At 42.3% G+C, this 25,962-nt stretch overlaps 1 protein-coding gene across 2 annotated transcripts in view; it reads left to right on the plus strand.

The window, feature by feature from the left end:
• LOC122929494 (serine/threonine-protein kinase 10-like) overlaps positions 1-25,962 on the plus strand; it is a 64,704-nt gene that overhangs the window by 32,971 nt on the left and 5,771 nt on the right. Inside the window, exons 9-15 of one of the 2 annotated variants that reach the window (XM_044283097.1) lie at positions 130-1,761; positions 3,031-3,218; positions 13,951-14,074; positions 14,389-14,568; positions 17,327-17,453; positions 18,790-18,914; positions 21,772-21,957. In XM_044283097.1, coding sequence (XP_044139032.1) covers positions 130-1,761; positions 3,031-3,218; positions 13,951-14,074; positions 14,389-14,568; positions 17,327-17,453; positions 18,790-18,914; positions 21,772-21,957 — 2,562 coding nt within the window. The remainder of the gene's footprint in view (positions 1-129; positions 1,762-3,030; positions 3,219-13,950; positions 14,075-14,388; positions 14,569-17,326; positions 17,454-18,789; positions 18,915-21,771; positions 21,958-25,962) is intronic. The other variant, XM_044283098.1, reaches the window with a different exon arrangement.

Raw genomic sequence — 25,962 nt, forward strand, 5'->3', positions numbered from 1 at the left:
TTTTTTTTATCCCCAACATTGTAGCTTTTTGTTGCTTTTCTTTAGTACTCGGTGACCCACTTTTTGTATTCCAGTTAGTCAATGTTTAAATAAATATAAAGGTAATTAAATATTTTTTTTTTTTTTTAGAATGATGTTGCACGCAATGACCAAAGTCAAGAAGTTATTCCCATGGACACTCAGTCTCCTGGACGTAATTGCTCTTTAAAAACAGAAGATGGTCTTCAAGCCACCCAGAAAAGAAATCCTTTAAATAAAAACACAGACCAAAAACCACCAATGAGAGCACAAAGAAGAACTAGTTTCTTGAAAGAGATGAGAAGACGTTCTGCTCCTTCATTTTCAAGAGAAGTCAGAGCATCTGTTAAATGGAGGGCTGACAGTGAACAGCTTGAAATAAAGAACAGAGAACATGTCAAGAATCAGCACATACCTCCAATAGTCACTGCTGTTAACCCTCAAAACTTGGAATTAGGATTATGTCAATATTCTGCAGTATCGGGTGAAAACGGGGTCAGTACCAAGGTCACTGATTTACTTGGTAATCATGATATGGATACAGGTACAGCCACTCTCTGCTTTGCTAATGAAGATTCTGAAGAGAAAGCTAATATAGGATTTCAAGAGACTGCAAAATTAGTCCCAGAAAATCAATGTGATGTCATGACTTCTTTAAATCAATCACATAACATTTGTCAAGGCTTGTTCAGCTCTCTAACACCTGCTCCTAAACAGTGGAGAAGTAATGAAAATCTTAGTTCTTCAGCCAGGATATTGACTAAGACATGGTCAGTGCCATGTACTAGTAAGAGAAATTCCACGGTTGCTTGGATAACACTGGAAGCAGAATTATCCCATGGACAAAAACAGATAATAAAAAACTTTCATAAAACTTCACATCTCGCTAATGAAGGTGATAAGCAACCAATGCGCATGAAGGCAAAGTCAGATTGTAATGAGGGTGAAGAGAATAAGACTAAAGACCAAAGGACTTTCCATTCTATGAATGAAGAACTCCAGGTCAATTTGAAACGGTCTGTACCTCAAAAGGAGAAACATATTGGATTACATAAACATTCACTTTCATTTTCACATGGAAAAAAAGCATCAGTAAAATGGGTTGCTACAAAGGATGTAGTGGAGGACAACTTTATTACAGGGCAGAAGAAGACTTCATCTTTAGAATTGAATGTAAAACATGTTGACAAGGAGAGTTTAAACACTAATGTAGTGGAACGGGCAAATCTACCAACTTCAGAAGAAACTAACTGTAAGAACAGTAAAGGACTTCATACACAGCAATACAGCAACCACACATCAAAAAGCTATAAGCAAGCATGCATACCTATCTCACCAGTTATTGGTACCGCAAGTAATAAACATTCTACCATCAGATTAGTAAGAAGATGGACAATAGCAGGTTCAGGCAAAGAGTTCAACTTGGAATCACGGTTCATATTAACAGAAACAGCACTGAAGTATGAAGTAAGCAAAAGGTTTAAGCAAATAAAAACACTTTCACTCCATAAAGAAGATGGGAAAACATCTGATGAAGGTGTCATTGCTGACGATGCCAGGAACAGAAGTATGCGTTCAGGTGGGAGTGGTGCTCCTCAGGAACATGGAGTCAAAAAGAGGTTGAACTCTGCCCGTTGCTCATGGTGTGTTCATCCTACTGAAGTCAAAGGTGAATCCAATATACAGAAGGAGAAAAATCAAGATATGATAAGCATAACGGAGGTCATGCCTTCAACAGATGAGGTATGAAGCCTAAAATATAAAAACTATAGCTGCAAAATACAGCAAATATCTTGCTGCCCCCTAGCCTGTGGGAATGCAAGACGATGACATATAGTCATATATTTAGATACATGACTGCACACTTCCGTAGCTTGCGTTGTAATGGTGCTGCACCTGATCTATTGACCGATAAAAAATTTGATGGAGCCCATTATTAGTCAATAGGGTTTGTTGGGTTCCACCAAGTTGTCCGTCGTTTAATGAAAAAATAGCGCTCAATGTACTGCTATTTTTATCTGTCCAATGTGACAGAATCTGAGATGGAAGTTCCAAACAGGAGTTGTGTACACTGTGTTTGAGCACTACATTTGGTGTATATGCCAGATAGCTTCCGGTATATACATTAAAAGGTTTTCTAAGTTTTTTTCTACTATATCGGAAAGAGAAGCAGATTGTGTCACAGTGGGTCGCCTATACAGTGGCATATCCATAAAAAGTGAAAAGCTGAACAACATATAAAAAATACACAGCTTACATGGTCACCTTCATAAAGGCATACATAGATCCATAATAACATCAATACATATAAACTAAATAAAAATTCACGGCTAACTGTATAGGTGGATCTGACGTGTAAACAGGACCTAAGAGCATACTCCAAAATCACAATGTCCGTCTGTTTTAGCAACTACTTGCATCCCCAATGTAAAAACAATGCTTGAACATTGGCATCTGTCAGCAGATTTGTACCTATGACACTGACTGACCTTTTGCATGTGTGCTTGGCAGCTGAAGGCGTCTGTGTTGGTCCCATGTTCAGATGTGCCCGCATTGCTGAGAAAAATTATGTTGTAATATATGCAAATAAGCTTCTAGGAGCAATGGGGGTGTTGCCATTACACCTAGAGGCTCTGCTTTCTCTACAACTGCCTCCGGCTTCTGCACTTTGACAGTGGCAGGTGTGATGATGTTTACAATGCCTGGTCCTGTCAATCAAAGTGCAAAGGGCGCGGCAGTTGCAGAGAGAGCAGAGCCTCTAGGTGTAATGGTAACGCCCCCGTCGCTCCTAGAGGCTCATTTGCATATATTAAAACATCATGTTTCTCAGCAACATAGGCACATATGTACACGGGACCAACACGGATGCCTTCAGCTTCCAAATGCACATGTAACAGGCCAGTTTCATAGGTACAAATGTGCTGACCCGTCCTTTTAAGTAACCTTGATAAATATAAGTATCAACTCTATGTAGTATTTCCAAACTTTTATATATGGGTTAATGTTCCTCAGTGCAATCCCCTTTACAAGGTGCAATTTGAAGATTCAAATTCAGAGGAAAAGGACATCTATTCCCTGGACACCGAAAGGACTATTCGTATCACCAGGAGATTCATAGTGGATGGAAAGGAAATGAAAGTATCTTCATGTAAATGCAAAGCTCAACCAAGTCATAGAGATATCAAAGAGCGAACAGTGAGGTAAGAGGTAAAAATGGCATTTGATGTGTATGGCTTTCTATGTATGATTTGGGTTGTCATTAATGAATATGTTACATCTTGTGTCAAAGCATATTAATCAATTAATATACTGTAATTTGTGTTTTGAGCATATATGCGGATAACAGGATACATAGTGTGGACAATCTGAGGCCTCCGAGTATTCCCTTTGGGTGTTTGATCTCCCATATCATTTGAGGTGTGCCATATAAACAAAGCATGAAGATATTCTAGGTACTCCGCTAGTATATTCACAATAAGGCAGGCTTTCCAATTAAAGTCACAGTCTGAAAGATAGTAACATCTATGTCTATCGAGATTAATCAAAAAACTACAAATTGGAATATAAACATGGAACCCCCTCTATAAAGTAGAGTGGAGAGCTTCTGCAAAGGCTGGATTTCACTATGTCAGTCTTGGCACAATTATGCATTATATGGTTGCACATCTATTTGAATAGGTGCCATGTAATACCGCATTTCTCCTGCAGTGGCCGCTGTGGGTTTTAGTTGTGGAGTGTAAAGTGATCGACTGATCATTAGGGGATCAGAGTTTAGAAAAGTGGCCTCATTAGAGGCTAAAATTCCTTCCTGATGTCTCCTGGAGAATATGTGATGAAGTGGAGAACCGCACTCTATTCGACAAGCTCTGCTGCCAATCAAGGGCTGAAAACAGCCAATGTACATATAGTGAGATTGAGCCACACAGATTTAAGGTGTTGCAATTCAAAAGTGTTTATTTAATTATACAGTAGTTTCATCCAATTGCCCAATATTTTTATCCAAAGGTATAAACAGAATCTCTAGACCAATAGACCTTCATCAGCGGTCACATTTTATCTGCAATAATATAGAATAATAGAAATGAGCTTGACGAGAAATACTGAAGAAATTGCAGTATATACATTCAATAATATAGAAATACATTAATCCAAGACGTTGCAAAATATACAACATAATGAAAAATCCACATGGAAGGGAATTATACTAAGGCTTGATCCGGATTTTGTATAAATTCCTAAAGTGTTCATGTAGATTCAGACTCATTGAAATGAAAGTTATTTGGATATAAAGGTAAGTACCGTATATAGAAGATAATGCCGGGTATACCTAATCAGCAAACCATCACATTTTTGGCTCTATACACCACCACAATGGATTTGAAATGAAACGAACAAGATGTGCTTTAACTGCAGACTGTCAGCTTTAATTTGAGGGTATTTACACCAAAACAGGTGAACGGTGTAGGAATTACAACAGTTTGCATATGTGCCTTCCACTTGTTAAGGGACCAAAAGTAATTGGACAATTGGTTTCTCATCTGTTCCATGGCCAGGTGTGTGTTATTCCCTCATTATCCCGAATACAATGAGCAGATAAAAGGTCCAGAGTTCATTTCAAGTCTGCTATTTGCATTTGGAATCTGTTGCTGTCAACTCTCAAGATGAGATCCAAAGAGCTGTCACTATCAGTGAAGCAAGCCATCATTAGGCTGGAAAAAAAAAAAAAAACCTTCAGAGACATAGCAAAAAGATTTGGTGTGGCCAAAACAACTGTTTGGAACATTCTTAAAAAGAAGGAATGCATCGGGGAGCTCAGCAACACCAAAAGACCCGGAAGACTACGGAAAACAACTGTGGTGGATGACCGAAGAATTCTTTCCCTGGAGAAGAAAACACCCTTCACAACAGTTGACCAGATCAAGAACACTCTCCAGGAAGTAGGTGTATGTGTGTCAAAGTCAACAATCAAGAGAAGACTTCCCCAGAGTGAAAACAGAGGGTTCACCACAAGATGTAAACCATTGGTGAGCCTCAAAAACAGGAAGGCCAGATTAGAGTTTGCCAAACGACATCTAAAAAAGCCTTTACAGTTCTAGAACCACATCCTATGGACAGATGAGACCAAGATCAACTTGTACCAGAGTGATGGGAAGAGAAGAGTATGGAGAAGGAAAGGAGCTGCTCATGATCCTAAGCATACCACCTTATCAGTGAAGCATGGTGGTGGTAGTGTCATGGCGTGGGCATGTATGGCTGCCAATGGAACTGGTTCTCTTGTATTTATTGATGATGTGACTGCTGACAAAAGCAGCAGGATGAATTCTGAAGTGTTTCGGGCAATATTATCTGCTCATATTCAGCCAAATTCTTAAGAACTTATTGAACGGCGCTTCACAGTGCAGATGGACAATGACCCAAAGCATACTGAAAAATAAACCAAATAGTTTTTTAAGGGAAAGAAGTGGAATGTTATGCAATGGCCAAGTCAATCACCTGTTCTGGATCTGATGAGCATGCATTTCACTTGGTGAAGACAAAACTGAAGGGAAAATGCCCCAAGAACAAGCAAGAACTGAAGACGTTGCAGTAGAGGCCTGGCAGAGCATCACCAGGGATTAAACCCAGCATCTGGTGATGTCTGTGCGTTAAAGATTTCAGGCAGTAATTAACTGCAAAGGATTTGCAACCAAGTATCAAAAAGTGAAAGTTTGATTAATGATTATTATTATGTCCCATTACTTTTGATCCCTTAACAAGTGGGAGGCACATATGCAAACAATATTTATGGACCTGACTGTATATGCATATTAATTGCAGACGGTATATAGGAGAAATGCTCAATGTACAGGATTACAAACAGAGCTGCTGAATACACATATTCTATCAATTAGTGCTGAGTACATCTAATAAATGCTCCAATGTCACCCCTAAGTGGGAACTGCTGAGTGAATTGCATCATGTGGCAATTGGAGGACGCTGGATACACTGCGCACCTGTGAAAATAAAAGGATTAGTCGATCCTGTACCTGCTCTGGCAGGAATAGTGGGTCTCAGAGCGTTGGATATGCGGTGTCTCAATCGCGCCTGCCGTGGTTAAAATGTACGGGCTCCTGGTAGTTGCAGTCATGTGACCAGAAGTTGTGTGGCGCGTGGAAAGCAAGAATGATGCGGAAGACCAGGAGGGGCAGCAGAAAGCCAAGAACGCCTACAGACACGGTTCTCAGGTGAGGAGGACAATTTAGTCATTAACATTTCATCTATTACTGTCCAACAGAAGGGTCTATAATTTTGACCCACACCAAAATTAAATACTTTTGTACTAGAACAGGAGTTACAAAGATTCTACCAGATATTAAGACTTAAGACACATTTTCAAGAACTCCCACTGCAAGAACCGGGCACATCCACCACTATCTATTGATAATCTAAGATTGAGGAATAAAATCTCCTTCATGCCGCCCAAAAATAAACATCCAGTAGAGACATACATTTCTCTTTCTGATAATTTAGTAAAGAATAAACTAATGGCAAATACACAAGGCCACTATAAATATACTAACAATTTGTCTCCTGATGAGAGATTAGCACTTGAAATGTTACAATATAACAAGGAAATCATTATCAAACCTGCGGATAAAGAAGGAGCCCTTGTCGTTATGGACAAGGTGGATTACTTGACAGAGATTAGGAGACAACTCTCAGATGCAGAGACATACAGAACATTATCTAGGGACCCCACCGCACAGATACAAGCATTTATTTCCAGCACCATTAATACATACTCACAGTCAGGAGTAATTGATTCCAAAACTGCTACTTTCCTCACCTAACAGAATCCCATCATTCCTGTTTTTTATATACTGCCCAAGATCCATAAAACTCTTATTAACCCTCCAGGATGTCCTATAGTTGCTTCGACTGACTATATTTTTTCTCCCCTAGCCATCTATATGGAGAAAATACTTACACCATTGATCAAGACATCAAGATCTTTTATATTAGCCACTACTGATTTCCTTAGAAAACTAAAAGAAATTGTCATGATAACTTTAGACATCAATAGCTTATACACATCTTTAGCACACGATAAAGGGATACAAGCCACGGCAAGACATTTACACAACCACTCTAATTTGGATAATAGACAACATGAATTTTGCTCAAAATTCTTGAGATCATACTTACAAAAAAAAAAATTCTGTTTGGCGACACTTACTATGGCCAGAGAAGGGGTACCGCGATGGGGTATAACATGGCCCCGCCTTATGCAAATGCCTTTATGATCGCGTTTGAGGAGGTTCACGTATATACAAATCCGTTATTTCAGCAATACGCTGATGTTTGGCACCGTTTTATAGATGACATCTTTTGCATCTGGAGGGGACGCATATCCACTGTACACAAGTTTGTAGAAGATTTAAACCAGATACACAATGGACTTGGCTTCAGCTCTCGCACTAGTAAAGAAGAAATTAGCTTCCTCGATACACTTGTCAAAATTGACCAAACAGGAAAATTATCTATAGATTTGTACAACAAACCTACCGATTGCAACAGTCCCCTCCACTACAAAAGCTGCTACCCCAGGGCTAATAAAAAATCTTTACCCCGGTCACAGTATACACCGGTTGACTGAATTGTCAGCAGTGATACGATGAAAACGATACAACTTGACACTATAACCAAGAAATTTTTAAATAGGGGTTATCCTGAGACCATTTAAAACAATGCTCTACAAAACCTAAAAGAGACCCCGAAGTCACGACCCATACCCAATAACCAAAACAGAATAGCATGTGTAACCACATACCATCCTTTAATGCCAAAAATACAACAGGCTCTTAAACAACATTGGCCACTTTTAGCTAAAGCTTATCCCAATAAGAAAGAATTCAATCAACCCCTCCAGACGTGATATAAAAGATCTCCTAATATCAGGGACAAATTGGTCAAGGCGGACATAGGCAGTTTTACCAAACCACCGAAACAGACTTTATTACGGAGTAGACGACAAGGCACATATCCTTGTCTACATTGCGCCCAGTGCTCGAGCGTAATAAAGGGTGAATATGCCATGCATCCATGTACTGGACAGATCTTTCCAATCTGAGGATTCTATACCTGCAATTCCAGTTTTGTGGTTTATTTAATAAAATGCCCGTGCAGACTCGCATATGTGGGCAAGACAACGGAACATATTCGGGATCGAATAAGTAAGCACAAGTCGTGACTTGGCCACACTTTCTTATCAATACCATACCATTTTTTGGACAAAAAACATGAAATCTCGCAACTCCGTTTTCAGATTTTGGAAAAAGTTGATCCACCCAGGAGAGGAAGCAACCGGACACTCTTCGTAAAATAAAGGGATGAACTCTGGATTCATAAATTAGGAACACTTTTACCTAACTGTCTGAATCGCGAATGTGACTTCTTTATTAATGTATAATCATAGATGATATGTATATGGTCTAAACATTGTTCTATTTTTTCCACAGACCCGCTGAAAATAAATTTTATCTGTATCAGGTGAGATGACCTTTTCCCCCATTTTCCCTTTAATTTTTCCCTTTAATTGTATTTTCTCCCACACAGTATCGTGTTGTCTTAGAATGCCCATTTAGACTCAAAAGGCATCCTGATATTTGCCATATATTGTCCCCTCATTAATACTGATTATATTTCCCCCTTAGTTCACACATTAGCGCAACTGCTAGAGTATACAATGGTTGAACGCACATCCAGATCTCCACTTGTCACGTGACGTCCACGTGGAATGCATTCTTGATTACCAGGAGCCACGTAACTTCCGGTCACATGACTGGAACTACCAGGAGCCCGGACATTTTAACCAGGGCAGGCGCGATTCAGATGCCGCATATCCAACGCCCTGAGACCCACTATTCCTGCCAGAGCAGGTACAGGTTCGACTAATCCTTTTATTTTCACAGGTGCTTAGCGTATCCGGCGTCCTCCATTTGCCACATGATGCAATTCACTCAGCGGTTCCCACTTGGGGGTGACATTGGAGCATATATTAGATGTACTCAGCACTAATTGATAGAATATGTGTATTCAGCAGCTCTCAGTTTGTAATTCTGCACATTGAGCATTTCTCCTATATACCATCTGCAATTAATATGCATATACGTAGTAAGGCCAGCATGCATGCTTATATATGTGCCCAATGTTTATAGCAAATAAACCTATTATGTGATGGTTTGCTGATTAGGTATACCCGGCATTATCTTCTATATACTTACCTTTATATACAAATGAGTCTGAATCTACATGAGCACTTTATGAATTATACAAAATCCGGATCAAGCCTTAGTATAATTCCCTTCCATGTGGATTTTCCATTATGCTGTATATTTAGCAACGTCTTGGATTAATGTATTTCTATATTATTGAATGTATATACCGCAATTTCTTCAGTATTTCTCGTCCAGCTCATTTCTATTATTCTATATTATTGCAGATAAAATGTGACCGCTGATGAAGGTCTATTGGGACCGTAACGTCCGGTCTAGAGATTCTGTTTATACCTTTGGATACAAATATTGGGCAATTGGATGAAACTACTGTATAATTAAATAAACACTTTTGAATTGCAACACTTAAAATCTGTGCGCCTCAATCTAACTATATGTCTCCTGGAGAATAGACTGGATTTATGATCAAGTTAAAGGGGTTCTGCAGTTTTTTTTTTAACTGATGATCTATCCTCTGGATAGATCATCAGCATCTGATCGGTGGGGGTCTGACACCCGGGACCCCCGCCGATCAGCTGTTTGAGAGAGCTCTGTTCATTTTAATGGAGCTTAGCCCCGCTCAGGCCCTTGATACTAGTCGTGACGTCACTGGGCTTGCGGTAAACAGCGAGAAGGCAGCAGCACTACTGCCAGCGCCGCTGCCTTCTCAAACAGCTGATTGGCAGAGGTCCTGGGTGTTGGACCCCCACCGATCAGATGTTGATAATCTATCCAGAGGATAGATCATCAGTTAAAAAAACCCTGCAGAACCCCTTTAAAGAGTGACTTTGAAATAATCTTGATTACAATTCCCCTACCATTTTTTGGTCCTCAGCGCCTATGTAGAACTATGGGGGAACCATCATATCTTCCTTCTTTTTTTTTACACAACCCTTGCCACTTTTTAGACAGGGGGCGTGACAATGGTAGATAGGTGTGTGGTCAGCAGCCGCAACAGATTTATCTTCATTTACACCAGTTTTCTGGCGCAAATGAAGCCACAACGTTACGGCAGCTCAAAGCTGCTGTAGATTTCTGTTTAGGGGCACGGACTGACGGAGGAGGCCCTAATTAATGACAAGGCCTGAGCCTCGTCATAAATTAAGTGTATCTTCTTGTAATCGGTGTACCGGGGTGGGCTCCCTAGGATACAGTGAAGTCACGGACGAGGAAAGCAACTCAGACACCAGCTTTTGCAAAAACAGGATTTTACTAACACATGGTACTGAACACAACCACAAATGCTGAGAACATAAAATAAATTTACATACAATCAGCTCAAAGGCTGAGACTCCTGTATTGCACAGCCCTCTAATGGATGCTGGGGGAAATTTTGTGGTAATTTGCCTACTGGCGGGCACAACTAAAACTGCCTCGCCGTACCTATTATTACCCTAAAGCAAACACAAACAATTGTTTGGGTGCTTATTACGGGACAACCTGCGGTGCAACACAACAGTTTACAATCTTACCGTGCTCTATAACTAGTCTGGTAGCACGTGCCTGATTATTCTGAGCAAAAAACGCTGAACTGGATGGAGTTCATGGGGGTGTTTATCAGCTCTCAGATGTGCAATGTCCCTTTGAGTAATGGAGTCCTTGCAGTAACAGTAGCAACACTTGTAGCCTGACACAAACAGAGACCCTAACTAACTAACTACAGGCCTGGTCTCAGTAATGAGGTGCGTGCACGATCTTACCAACCCGGGTCTGCTTTGCATCTGCTGGTGACTCTGAACAGAACAAACGTCTCTTCAACAAGCATGCGGTACTGCAGTGTATGTTGGACAGGATCTGGGTCTTGGACAACGATCAGCTTCACTCAGCTACATGCTCTGAAAAAAACACACCTCTCATGAATATGGAAATATATATGCATTCAGTCAGCTGTGCCTATAAAACAGCGGCATCTTGTGGCCAAACAGCAGAATGTCAGTCCAAAACATTTAATTTAATCCACACAAACAGTGTTCAAACAATGAGAGCTGTTTCCCCATCTCACACTCTGACAGTGAAGAGGACATCAAGACCAGTGCAGAAAGAACAGGTCTTGATAAATCTATCCCTCTTAATAGGGGAAATCCCACCCTTATCACTCCCTCTTTTTGGAAAAGTGGTGAGAGTGGTGTAAAAAGAGACACAAAAAAAGTTGCATTAAAGAATTCGCAAACACACAGCTTGCGACTTTTTAAAGCCACATTTCTGGCGTAAGGGAGATTATAAATCTCCTCCAATGTAGTCATGTGTGAGTGCCCTTTTAGGCAGGCAGATAAATTGTCACGAGCGCCAATCGATTTATACGTTGCAGTTATCAGGTGGAGGGGGGTTGTCATATGGATGTTTGTCCCTGCCTCTCATTCACTTTCCATTATTGCTGCGGTAAACAGCGAGAAGGCAGCAGCACTACTGCCAGCGCTGCTGCCTTCTCAAACAGCTGATCGGCAGGGGTCCTGGGTGTCGGAACCCCACCGATCAGATGTTGATGATCTATCCAGAGGATAGATCATCAGTTTAAAAAAAAACTGCAGAACCACTTTAAAGGGTGACTTTGAATTAATCTTGATTACAATTTCCCTACCATTTTTTGGTCCTCAGCGCCTATGTAGAACTATGGGGGAACCATCATATCTTCCTTTTTTTTTTTTTTACACAACCCTTGCCACTTTTTAAACAGGGGCCGTGAGAATGGTAGATAGGTGTGTGGTCAGCAGCGGCAATGAATTTATCTTCATTTACACCAGTTTTCTGGCGCAAATGAAGCCACAACGTTACGGCAGCTCAAAGCTGCTGTAGATTTCTGTTTAGGAGCACGGACTGACGGAAGAGGCCCTAATTAATGACAAGGCCTGAGCCTCGTCATAAATTAGGTGTATCTTCTTGTAAGTCAGTTACGATGATGAACTTTAGTCAGGTCCAGACCCAGATGAGGATGACGAGCATGCAGATGAGCTTCCCTGAGACAGTTTGTGCAGAAATTATTTGGTTATGCAAACCGATTGTTGCTGCAGCTGTCCAGGTGGCTGGTCTCAGACGATCATGGTGGTGAACATGCTGGATGTGGTGGTCCTGGGCTGGTGTGGTTACATGTGGTCCGCAGTTGTAAGGCCGGTTGGATGTACTGCCAAATTCTCTGAAATGCCTTTGGAGGCGGCTTATCGTAGAGAAATGAACATTCATTGCACTAGCAACAGCTTTGGTAGACATTCCTGCAGTCAGCATGCCAATTGCACGCTCCATCAAACGTTGCGTCATCTGTGGCATTGTGCTGTGTTTTCAAACTGCACATGTCAGAGTGGCCTTTTATCGTGGACAGTCTAAGACACACCTGTACAATATTCATGCTGTCTAATCAGCACCTTGATATGCCACACCTGTGAGGTGGGATGGATTATCTCGGCAAAGGAGAAGTGCTCACTAACACAGAATTAGACAGATTTGCGAACAATATTTGAGAGTAATTGGTCTTTTGTGCATGTAGAAAATGTTTCAGATCTTTGAGTTCAGCTCATGCAAAATGGGAGCAAAACCGAAAGTGTTGCATTTATTTTTTTGTTTAGTGTAAGATCAACGCAATGAACGAGCAAACAAACATTCATACATCATCTCTTGGCCCTTTATTCCCTTCCGTCTTCCCCTAAATTATTTTAATATATATTGAGTATCATAGCAAAACGTAGAGGACAGATGGAAGGGACTGTGACTGCAGGATCATACTACACAGGGTGTGCAGTCTGGAATTGCATTGGTTTGCACAGGGGCTGTAAACAAAAACGGTTGGAGATTTTTAATCAAATCGAATTGCCCAATTTTATTTTATTTCAGATAAGAAGTGGTTGCAAATATATATTTGCATATACCATAAAGCCTTTAGGGGTTTCAAAGTCTCATATTTTCTCATTCCTAAGACCTTTTTTTTTTTTTAAGAAGAGGACTTCTGCTGTTTCTGCTAAAACCACTTTCCATAAAAAAAAAGTTCTTTCACAAGCTGACATTAAAGAGCAATTCAGCTGGAGATTGTACTTTTATTTCATCTCTGGTTGTGCCGAGAGAGGGGGTGGGGGATGTCCTGCTGTCTTTAAGGGTCAACTTGAACTTTAGGAGGACAATTCTGCCACTTCTAGTAAATGAGTCGTTCCTCTACAGGAAAGTTAATGCTCATGCCCTCCCCTTTTACAACCTCACACAAAAGCTGAAATCCTCAGGACCGAAATTAGGACCAACAAAGCAATGTTTGCTAATGAATTGACATTTTATGGTGTTCCGGTCCACAAAATGGCTGGCTTCATTGTGTGTAAGCGACAGGTGCCTTTATCCAAGTACTTGGCAATTAAATAGTGAAGACATGGACTGCATGAATATTCATGAGAATGCAGTCTATAAATTCTTTAGAAACGAATGACATCACAGATGCTTCCTTTAATGGTAATGTTTCTAGGGGAATTGTCAAGCTGTATTGTCGGGGAAAATTGGTTTAACCCACAAAATGGCTGCTTCCACTGTGTGTAGGCGAGGGGTACACTTTCATCATGATTAGAACCACTGACCTGTAGCTGTCTAGGTATGGTATGACTGCAGCTCCTCACATGCTCTGCCAGTCTGTGGCAGCTCTACAATACTTGGCAACCGCAGAATCTTAATCCAGCAGCACATGAAATATTCCATTTAATGTATTCTGCAGGCGCCAGGAGCTACAGCAGCTGAGGGTGCTGCAGAAGGAAGAGATGAAAGCCCAGAGCCAGCTGGAGCAGCGAATGCAAAGAGAAAGGGAGATCATGTTCCGACACATTGAACAGGAGATTATAGTAAGTGGGGGGGTCACGAGACAAAGCTGGACTGGAAGCTGTAGACAATGGGATGCGCCGAGACATTCGGGAGGACAAGCACAAACTGTTGACAGGCGTCTTGTACTAGAGGCCAAGCAGAAGCCTTTCCCAGGCATCCCCTCTATTACTTATAGATAGCAGGAGAGATCTAATATGGATGACAGGGATGCATGCTTGCAATACTAATGTCTAATCCTTGTCTTAACACACAGGATGCATCGTAGATGTTCTTACATCAAGGTTATGACGCTTGACCTGCATGTATTCACACAGAGGTTTGCATACATTTTCAGAGTAAAAAGCAGTATTATGAGAGAGAGATCGAAACCTTGGAGAGACAGATGGAACAGGCACGAGCAAGAAGAGAGCAGGAGCACACCAACCGCCTGCAGCAAGATGCCCTCCGTATCAAGGCTCAGCATCAGAAGGAGAGGAACAAGAGGAAAGTGGAGTTGAAGGACAAAAGGCAAGAGGTAAATTGGCTTTATCTACCTTCAACCAGATATATCTTAAAATAATATTATAACTCATAATCACAAGGCTTTGATACCAATTAGCTGTCCAATCATGTCAGCCAACTGTTCTACAAGTATAATACAAATTGGCTGTTGGAAAGGGATGTGGGTGGAGAAGATCAACTTTCCAGAAGGCACCATATGGAGAGAAGAAGAAAATGTGTCAATGTATTAGAAGTCTAAAATATCTGAATATTAATTGACATGTTTCAGGCTTTCCCTTCAGGCTTTTACACGATTCTTTGGGGATGGGGTTACACTGTGGTCTTTTTATGCATAAATCTTCTATACCGTATTTTTGTGGTGGTATTGGAAAAATCAGGGATAATGAATGGTAAGATGGAAAAAGGAAAGTGTTAGTAGTGACTAGGTCCAGCCATGCAACCATCAAAATACGTACAATGGTTTAAATCTGTGAACATCCAACATCACATCCATAGTGAATATATTCAGAAATCATAACACTGGGATCCAGGTGTCAGCTGTAAGAGTATTAGTGAGCTCGGCCATGAATGATGGGTGGTAGGTTGCTGGGGGAATGTTGCCATTCCGAATGATCCAAAATTTATTCAGTGGGGGAGATTTTCTGTAAAGTATGGGTGGCATACTCTATGTTTTCCTAGGATGGAGCAGAAACTAGGTAGGCAATATATACACACAATCCACAGGAGGGCATAATACTTTTGAATGTTGCACAGCACAATATTTACATAGACCATATGGGTATAGGGACTAGCACGCTTGATTGTTAGGCTTATTGGCTGCAGTCTCTCATAGAAGATCACATCCACATACTAGTTTCATGTCATACAGTCTCTACATGTTCCCTAGAGCAAAGGGGTCCTCTCTAATCCAGGGGCCATGTTTGACCTCTTAAACTTAAGTTCCTTGGCTTTGGATCCCCTATCTATTTTCAGCGTGTCACACTTGCGCTGGACATTACTCCTCCAGTATTCCAAGGGGCTGACAAACAGACCAGGCCTTTTGCTTTTCTTGGCCCAGCAAAGCTAACCCAAGCCCCTCTTCTTTCAGGCACCCAGCCCTGAGCTGGCACCTGGCGGGGAAGGAAACTCCCTATCCTCCCATGCCAGTCATTGCTGCAGCTGGTCACATTTGCAGGGTCATCTAACCTAGCTGTAGCTGTGTTGGTGGCATATGTGATGGGAGACACGCTCCTTCTCTACTCACACATGTTTAGGCTGCCATTTTTACATGCGGCCATCTTCAGGTCACTGCAGCCTCAGTGAGTGCTGCTATGCATACCTAGCTAGGGACCTCATCAGGCCCAATCTGTGCTGGGGCCTAATCTTCTGGCGCACCTCCAGCAGGGGACTTTGTGCTGAGTGCAGGGAATACTGCACCACTTTAGTAACATTTATGCACCAGACTCACGCAAAGGAGATTCCCTCTCCCCCTGCACATGCTGTAATGTATTTACCTGCTGCAGCACCTGCTTCAGCAGGCATTGGGCCAATGCTCACCTCCAGTAGGACTGTGAGGGCACAGCATACTGCTCATGCCACACTCTCCAACATGGCTCCAGATTGGCTCTTTATAACTGGCCCCTTATCGTCATCTTCTGAACATGCAGGCCAAAATCACTGCTCACATGGCCCCACTCATGGCACCTTCTTGCATCCCCTTTAGTTGGTGATGTGCACCTTTCTTTAGCTCCAGAGTGGTATAAATCAAGCATTAGAGGGGCAGCCCCCTCATAACTATAAAGGCGGCACTGGTTGTAAGCTGGGCTCTAGCCGCCAATTTACATTTCCACAAAAACATTTGGCAAATCATTTATTTGAACTCACTTTTACACCTAGAAATAGGGTCTATCCTCCATCTATACAGAATATGTGAAAAGTATTATCTTTGTACACACAGAACGTATCATCAGTAAAGTGTATTAGGATTTTTGTGACTCATAAGAAATGGAAGCTAGAGGAAAGTGATTGGTTCCAAAGTAAGCTCTAATTGAGATTGTCTTCTGCTGGAACTTTTTGGGGCCCATTATTGTATTAAGGACTGAGCCCATCGGAGTTTTCTCTGGTATTGAGATGATTAAGTCTAACTCTGATTCACAAGGTCTTATTTTCAGTCTATGTTTTAGCTGTACATTTCAGAAAGGTTTTCTTACTTTTCTGTAATTGTTTCTTATTTTTGACAAAACATAGCTCTTGGAAGGTACTGTTTCTCCTCGTGGAGACCCAGCTGGTAAAGGGAGTCGTATAGGCAATGCTTCCTGGGGAAAGTATACAAAATAGCTCTCCTCCAGAAGGAATAAAACTGCCTTTCTAGTGCCACCTATTTTGTTAAAAAAAAATATATATATATAAATTTGTACCATGTTAGCCAGTAAATAAAGAATGAAAAAAGATTGAGATTCCTCAGTGGTTGATACCTTATAATGGCTAACTGAAAAGATGATGACTAGGTTGCAAGCAGACGCCTGATGAAGAGGCCCAAGTAGCCTTGAAAGCTTGCAATTTTGTCATCATCTTTTCAGTTAGCCATTAAAAGGTATCAACCACGGAGGAATCTCAATCTTTTTTTTTTCTTAGTGCCACCTAGAGGTAAAACATAGGGATGGAACACAGGTAAAACACACCATAATAGATGTACACAAATAGCAACAGATTATAAGCACTACACTCAGTCCCCCGCTGATCCCATTCATTCACAGACACATTGCACTACTGAAAGGCTCCTTTCATTACAGGAGAAATTTCTTGTAGAGCAACAGCAGGAGCTGAACTCGGCTTTGCAGAAAGTAGTAAATGAACATAAAAAGAAGGTCATGAGCATAGAGAGAGAAAACCTCTGTAAAATCCACAGTCTCAAAAAAGGTAAGTGCTCAAGTGAGATCACAGAAATGTTTAACTTGTGCGTTATAATATACACAGTCGATTGACATTATTATGACCACTTCCTACTTTCGAAGTTGGCAGTGCGTAGCTCATGAAGGAAGTCACGTGTGGTGAGACGGCTTGTGTGTGATAGGCTGTCTGCACATGTATCTCTCGGTGCTGTCATGGGTAAATGGGGCCATTTATCAGAGTTGTAAAAAGGATGATTATTGGCTTTTGGGCCAAGGGTGACAGTGTTTCTGAAACTGTAGAATTTTTGTAAACTGTTTGTGTGCTGCTTTAGTGAAAGTGTATCGTGAGTGAACATATGGCACCAAACTACGGAGCACAACGTACCATTGATGTGAGAGGTGAACATTGGCTATCAATCTGACCGAGGGTAGACCAACACGCTACGGTGGAGCAGCTCACCACCAAAATGAACTAGAGGGCTACAGACGTGGGTCTAAAACAACAGTTCAGTGAACCCTACTACATATGGGCCTCCGAAGCAGATGGATGGCCACTGCACCTCTGATAATGAAGTTGCTTGGGGAGAAAAGTCTTCAATTTCTGCGACAGTATTGGGTTGCCTTTTCCAATGAGTCACATTTTCTGCTTCATTGAATGGATGGACATTTATGAGTCAGGCAAGAAACATCACAGAATAAACACCCTGCAACCAGTGCTGGAAGAACACAAGCTGATGGCGGCATTCTCTGCAACTACTCATCTATGTGCACCCATACATGCTAATTGTCTATCCTAGGATGGATGGGGTCTTCCACTAAGACAATGCAACGCTGAATGGCTAGAACTGTCCAACATTGGTTGGAAGAGTATGACCAAGGCTTCCAAGTATTACCCTGGCCCTGTAATTACCACCTTGATCATTGTGTTCACTCTATGGATCCCCTCCCACACCCCCTGCAGTCAGCATGGCTCCAGATGCCTGTGACAACCTACCAGGACCTTATTGAGTCACTCCTGTCTAGCTGCCGTCCCGGCTGCACACAGAGGTTACTCTGAACATCAACTGGTAGCCATAATAATGGGACTCAATTGTTTACTGTATATTGGTCTTCAATAGCTGATTTCAAGAAATGGTCTTCGCTAGTGGGCTCAGTGCTCATTGAGATGCCTATGTCCATATAGGCTTACCGGAGTCAATACAAGTTTGAGCATCTAACCAATCACCATCTTTATACATAGCTGGAGATACCAAGGTGGCCCATTAACCATCTGACAGTTTAAGTTGCAATGCTTTAGCCCACATACTCCTCTTTTTATTTAACCTTATATGTTGCATCTATCATAAAAGGTGCTCTTTTTGCAGCTCGTGAGTCTGTGATTCTCAGATTAGAAGAGCGACATCTACAGGAGAAATATCAACTTTTCCGACATCAGGTGACTGAACAATACGCCCTCCAGAAGCATCAGCTGCGCAAAAGGCATGAGAAGGTAAAAAATCTAAATTGCTCATGAACTGATAGAAATGACTGCTGCTACTTTAGATGATTATGTCCTAGATAATTATGTTGTCTTGATGTCAGGCTTGCATGAGCAATGTGCAGTCTTCTAATAACAAAATGGGGTGCACAGGGACTCGAATTAATCGTTTAAAAATTCCGATACGTAAGACGTTTAACCAGAGTTTTTTCTGTTTATTGTGTTTTTGCCTAATGAAAGCTAGTTTTATGGGAAAGGTGTTTATTCTAATTCCTTTGCACATTTATTTCAATAAACTTTTTATTATTTAAATGGGTCTTTATGCCCCATTAGGGGGTCTAAACATAATGGGGCAGGTTTTGTAATCCTATAGATTGTACAATGTTAGGCTACGTTCACACGACCGTATGAATAAGTCTGCCTCCGTTCTGCAATTTTGCGGAACGGGTGCAGACCCATTCATTTAAATGGGGCTTCAAAAGATGCGGACACGGCCCCCCAAAAAAGATAGAGCAGGTCCTATACTTGTCCGCAATTGCGGACAAGAATAGACATTTTCTATGGTAGCGGTGGCCATGTGTGGTCCGCAAATTGCTCAAGGGGCTCAGGCTGGATGATAAATCTGCGGCAGGGACAGACACTTTTCTCTAACTCTATACCAAGTACTGGTTGGCTTACTTGCAACAGAATTTTGTCAGAATTTATGTCAGAATTTATGTCAGTTTGGGGCAAAATGGCACAATTTAGGCCACGTCCATTTCCCAATTAAGCCCTGCTCCCTTCCTGCTAATCCCTACCTTTTTTTTCTGAATGATTCAGATTTTTTTTTAAAAAACCCTAGCTGTGCCAAATTGAGCTAACACATTTGTAAATCTGGGCCAATATCTTTTGATTCCTAATATAATAATAAAGTGACCTGGAGCATAATAAAAACATATAGTACTGTATGTTAGCCCCCTCATCCTCCCTTGCAATCCAGGGGCACTGTTGGTCTATAAGGCATTAAACTGGGTTCTGTCTTATTGTAGCCATTACAGCAGGATGTCAGCTGTACTTTACAGCACACAAGAGCTACTGATGGGGTGATCACAGCTTCTGTGTCTGCGCCATCCTCCCACAGAGCATTTAGAACACTAAGGGGGCCATTTATTAAACTGAAATGCACCTAAATTAGGTGTATTTCTGGCACAGATTGCGGCGCAAAGGTTCTTTTGCGCCGCAATCTGCGACTTCTCCCCACTCATGCCAGGTCTAAAAAAGTGGGCTGGCGCCTCTTCATAACTTCGGCGGAACCACCGCCAGCTTAGGGGTTTATTAAGACCGACGTCTAAAACGCTGGTCTTAATAAATGTGCCTCTATATTTTGTAAATCTTCTACATTTGTCCAAGGAGATAAACCATTGCCACCCCTCTCCCTCCCAACCGGTCTCTGGCTGTAGGGCAATAAGCTTGCCAGCATTTACCTAATACACCACCGTTGCAGAAACACCCCCTTTCCCCTTTGCTAACAAGCATTAAATGTTGACCATTGTAAATGGCACCTGTAGACAACATCAAGAGGGTAGCCCCCAGGTTATGTTCTCATAGCATTTTTTGGTCCAGATTTTGGCATGTTTCCTGTAGCAAAATCCATGTAAAAAAAAAAAAAAAAAACATCTAAAATAACTGTTCATTGATATAAATGGGACACCAAGCTGTAGTTCATATGGATTTTCTGCATATGCATTTTTCTATGTGCTGATTTGTAATCCACATCGTAGAGGATAAAAGAATGAGCATGCTGTTCTTAGCGCAGAAGCTGTGGCGGGTGTCTGCACACGGATTAGCCCCATTGGGGCTGAATTAATGGGTGGATCTGCTCAATGCAATCTGCAAAACAGCAGCAGAGGGTCAGCGTCCGATTTGTGCCATGGATTCCACAGCAAATATACATCAGATTTTCTGTTGAATATTTCCACCATGTAAACACAACCTTACATTTTTTAATTTGCTTGTCACAAAGTTATGTAGTTGATAAGGTTGAAAAAAAAACACAAAAAAAGGACATTAAAGGGGTTGTTCATCCCTGGGGGCCTTTTCTTTAACTTTCCCGGACTGGGAAAAGCTGTGGTAGTATTTATAGTTACCTGGTCCTCGCCACTGGAGCTCCGTCCCTGCCCCGCCGGCTCTGCAGATCTCTGGTCTCCATGTGTCAGCATACGGTTTGACATGGGTGACGTGACCACTCTAGCCAATGACTGGCTGCAGTGGTGATGTGTCTCCCGTGCGTCACATGAGTCGGTGACATGAGGCATGGGTGTCATGTCGCTGCTGCAACCAGTCATTGACTGCAGTGGTCACATGACCTGTGGCAAACCATATGTCGATGTGAGGAGACGAGGGATCTGCAGAGCTCGAGTGGTAGCAATGGAGCCAGAATCCAGTGGCGGAGATCAAGTAAATATGATTCTCATTGCAGTTCCTGATGTAGAAAAGGTCCCCAGGGTGGACAAACCCCTTTAAGTCCAACCTAAAATCCTAGTGTCGATCCAGTGGAAGGTAAAACCTAATGAGACAATTTCCTCATGTTGCTGGTAGGTAGAAAAATTAGAATGATGCCAATCAGAATAAATCCTTGAGTCAATGCCTCGATTCCACTTATCTAGTACATTTAACTTGCAATGTATCTTACAATAAAGGTGTCCACATGGCTCTTGAACTTGTTCAGAGAATCGACCACTGGAATAGAGCTCTCACTCATCTAAATGCAAAGCATAAATATCATTGTAAAGGGATTAATATGACAAATCAAATCAATGTTTTTACAGAGTTGCTCATAAACTAAGATTTATATAGAGTCCAGAATAATAACTATTTGCATCCACCCCAGGAAATGGAGAGGCTCAAACATTATCAGGGAATTTTGTTGGACGAGCTGAAGAGTCAGCAGTTGCAAGAGAAAGTCCGGAGTCAAAAATCCCAGCGTACGGAAGCTAGAAATCGCCAGGCAGTGTTTAAAGAGCGAATGAAAAACCAAGGGCTGAGCGCTTCAGTACAGAAAGAACGGAACAAGCAGGTGAATAGTGCAGCATTATGCTTCTAGCCATATCTATAGTAAAGCTGGATGAGTTCCTCAGGGGCGGTCATCCTTCTTTCCCAGAATCCCATATGGTAAGCTTGCTTGGATACACAGTGAAATATTGCTTACGCTCATTCCACTACATTGTTTGCTGTTCAGGATTTTTGAAAACTGTGATGGCAGCCCAAGTGAGACACATAAGGTTGCCCTTTCACAGAGACATATAACAAGGAAGTCATTGTGTGCATGTACTTAACGTTGTTGTACAGATTTTTAAACACTTTTGGGCAGACCTCCTCCCCACCAGACCTGTGGAGGGAAACATATTTACTTGCTCCCCGTGGCTCAGTTCCGACTCCTTTGATCCACCAACATCTAGTTCCTGCTTGTCAACTTCTGAAATGGATGGGGGTCAGGTGTGCCACTGCAGCCCATGACTGGCTGCAATGGTGACATGAACTCCAAGTGGCATGTGACACAGTTTGCTTGTCCATGGTGTCACCTGCATAAAGCATTTTCAGTGGATTTCCCCCCTGTCTGTTCTGCATGAGCATTGCTCCATTAGGGAGGGCACTATCTGCTATGATGTTCTTCCATATTTATAGTGGCAAATACAAGTCTGAATGCAATTATTTACTTAAAATAACAATGAAAAGGTGCATGAAGTTAGTTGCAAATGTGAATTATTGTGTTCTTATATGAAGAACTTGGGAGCTGGGGCTTCTGAAAAATATAGATTGTGTTAGTACCGTAACTATTGTAGAGCCGTTAGCTCCTACGACCAGTGTTGAAGAAAGGCAGGGACACAACAAAGTCACTTCAACACGGTTTATTAATAGTTCCAGCCAACTTACAGTTCAGTACAGCCGGATCGCAGCCGGGTCAGATAGTCAGTCCATAACAAGCGAATAAAGTAATGCAGGCTCGGGTCTCCTCTAGATCCGTCCACAGGCCAGTGTTGCTTCACACACGCCTTGTTTTCTGTGATCTGTAGCCTCTCACTCATACAGGGCCGTCTTTACCAAGGGGCAGCTGCCCTGGGCCCAGTTGCTCCTGGGGGGCCCAAGGCAGCTGCCTCTTGAGCCCTGCTAGCTACTGCCCCGGGTGTCAGGCTGTCGGCTACACAGGCATCATGATCGTACTGTGTTAATGATCTTAATTCTAGGACCTTAATGAGTTTTGCTCTAGGACCTTAATGACATCATTACCATGTGACCAGTAACCTAGCAATTACTGGTCACATGGCTATGAGGTCATCACAGGTCCTACTGAGTGTTGCAGAAGTTAACTGTGGAGCTTTTTTGTGTAAAGATTACATCAGAAAAAGGTGACAGGGGCTGTTATGTTAATATACTGTAAACTACTGTATAGTGGGGTGCTGTATACTGTGTGGTGGGCTGTATACTGTGTGGTGGGCTGTATATTGTGTGGTGGGCTGTATATTGTGTAATGGGCTGTATATTGTGTGGTGGGCTGTATACTGTGGGGGGGGGTGGCCTGTATACTGTGTGGGGGCCTGTATACTGTGTGGTGGGCTGTATACTGTGTGGTGGGCTGTATACTGTGGGGGGCCTGTATAGTGTGGGGGGGCTGTATAGTGGGGGGGGTGCTATACTGCTGTACTGTATAGTGTGGGGGGCTGTATCGTGTATAGTTTGGGGTGCTGTATACAGTGGGCTGCTATACTGCTCTACTATATACTGTGGGGTACTGTATAGTGTGGGGTGCTATACTGCATACTGTGGGTGCTGGGGTGCACTGTAACACTAGGGTGAGCCGAGCCCTGGTCTCCTTCCTGCAGAGCGGTGCCCACTTCCAGCCTGAGCCCAGAGCACTGATCCTGAGCCGCTGGAGTCTTCAGAACTGGAAGTATTTACAGTCATTCACTGTACTCTACCAGGTGTGTGGATTTTTTGTGTGTGTGTTGTGGTGGAGGCCGTGATTGCCTGCTAAGGTGTGGGAAGGCGGGATCCAGGGGGCCCAAGTAAATTTTTGCCCAGGGTCCAATCAATATTAAAGACGGCCCTGCACTCATACAGACGCACCCTGCTTCATGCTGCTGACTTTTAAACACAATCGCGGACATGGGTCACGTGTGAAACCCAGAGTATATCGTGGGGAATAAGCACCCACTCAGCTCTTTGCCTACTCCAAGTAAAAGCCAGGCCTGGATTAGCTGAAACCAGCTATGCTAGTTAATAAGAGCGTCCGCTATCTATCCTAGCGGATACACAAGCTAATGGCTTTTACTCTACCAAGGCCGGGCACCTTGATGACACGTCTCAGATGGAACACAGAAAACCATGATATGCATCCCCTCTAATAGGTTTCCTGCACCATTCTCTGAGACACATACCTCCCCTCATATATGAGGCCTGTCACTGCCTCACACTATGTACTGTATATCTACAGTTAAGCCACTTTCTACTTTTGACATCGGCAAGGTATGTGATAGGCTGTCTGAACACATATCCCTTGAGTAAAAAGGGATCAGTTACAAAAATGTGATGATTATTGGCTTTCAGGCCATGGAAAGTGGTATTTCGGAAACTGCGCAGTTTGTGAACTGTTCGCATTCTGTTGTGGTAAAAGTGTATTGTGAGTGGACAAATGGCACCACTGCAAATAAAAGACGTGGAAACTGTGGAGCACCACATAAAATTGTTGTGAGAGATGAACATTGGGTGCAAAGATGTGCGAGGGAGTTACAAACTGGTACAGGAGAGAGGACCCTGACCACAAGCGCTTAAAATCTACAAGGCATGGGAGAAGGATACAGGGGGCCACTAGACACTGACTTGTGTGTCAAATGCAACATTTCAGTGAACCGTACTGTGTATAAGGGCTCTGAAGCAGACGGATGGTCACTACACCTCTGCTAACAAAGTTGCATCAGCGAAAAAGGCTTTAATTTTTGCTGAAGTATCGGAATTGAACCTCCGCTGATTGGATTTCCTTCTCCAATGAGTACTGCAATCATTGCTAGAAAAACAAAATCTGGTGGTGGGGCAGCGTTATGGTCTGGGGAAATGTTTTCATGTCAATCTCTGGGTCCAGTATTAACTGATTTGGGTATGATCCATCCTTGCAGATCACGTACACCTATACATGCTGATTGTTTTCTCTGGGGTGAATGGGATTTTCCAGCAAGACAATGAGACATGTCACAAAGCTAGAAATGCCTGACATTGGCTGGAAGAGCATGAACAAGACTTCTAAATACTACCCTGGCCCCATAATGCCCCAGCCTTGAACCCAATTGAGCACCTGTGGGACCACCTCAATCGTCGCGTTCGCTCTATGGATCCTCCCCCACACACCCTCCAGGAGCTGTCAGGTGCACTGTAGTCAGCATGGCTCCAGATACCTGGGACAACCTACCAGGAGTCAGGACCTTACTGAGTCACTCCCAGCCTGTCAGCCCTTATATTATTTATAATCAGATTTACAAGTGAAGACCAAATGCCCATTATTTCAGCATTTTTGTGTGTATAGTCTCTTATACATGTATGTAATGTGTATGTTCTCCCCCAAGTTTGTTTGTTTGGCTTCCTCCAACACTCAAAAAATCATGTCTTAAAGGGTTTTTGCATGTAAAATTATGTAAAATAAATTTTAGATAGGTGACAAGTAATAATTCTCGGGAGGTTTGGCTGCTGGGGCCCCACATGATTGGAGATTAAGAAGTCCATTCACGCCTACAGAGATAACATGGACAGCACTTCATCAGCCCTACAGAAATGGAGTTAGGTCCCCTTGATAGAAATCCCTCCAAATGTGACTTTTTTTTAACAAATTTTATTTTTAATTTTAAACAATAATATTTCCAAACACAATAAAACATGAAAGTTATTATTTCCATTTTCTTCAATCTTACCCCCCCCCCCCATTCCCTCCCAGACTCCCACCCCTTTGCAATGCGTCTCCCATCCCCATCGTCAAAAAATGGAATGGGGATAGTGAGGAGTTTGAGGCTGGAAAAATTCAAAATTCCATTCTCCC

Source organism: Bufo gargarizans, chromosome 2, assembly GCF_014858855.1.
Source record: "Bufo gargarizans isolate SCDJY-AF-19 chromosome 2, ASM1485885v1, whole genome shotgun sequence".
NCBI lineage: Eukaryota > Metazoa > Chordata > Amphibia > Anura > Bufonidae > Bufo > Bufo gargarizans.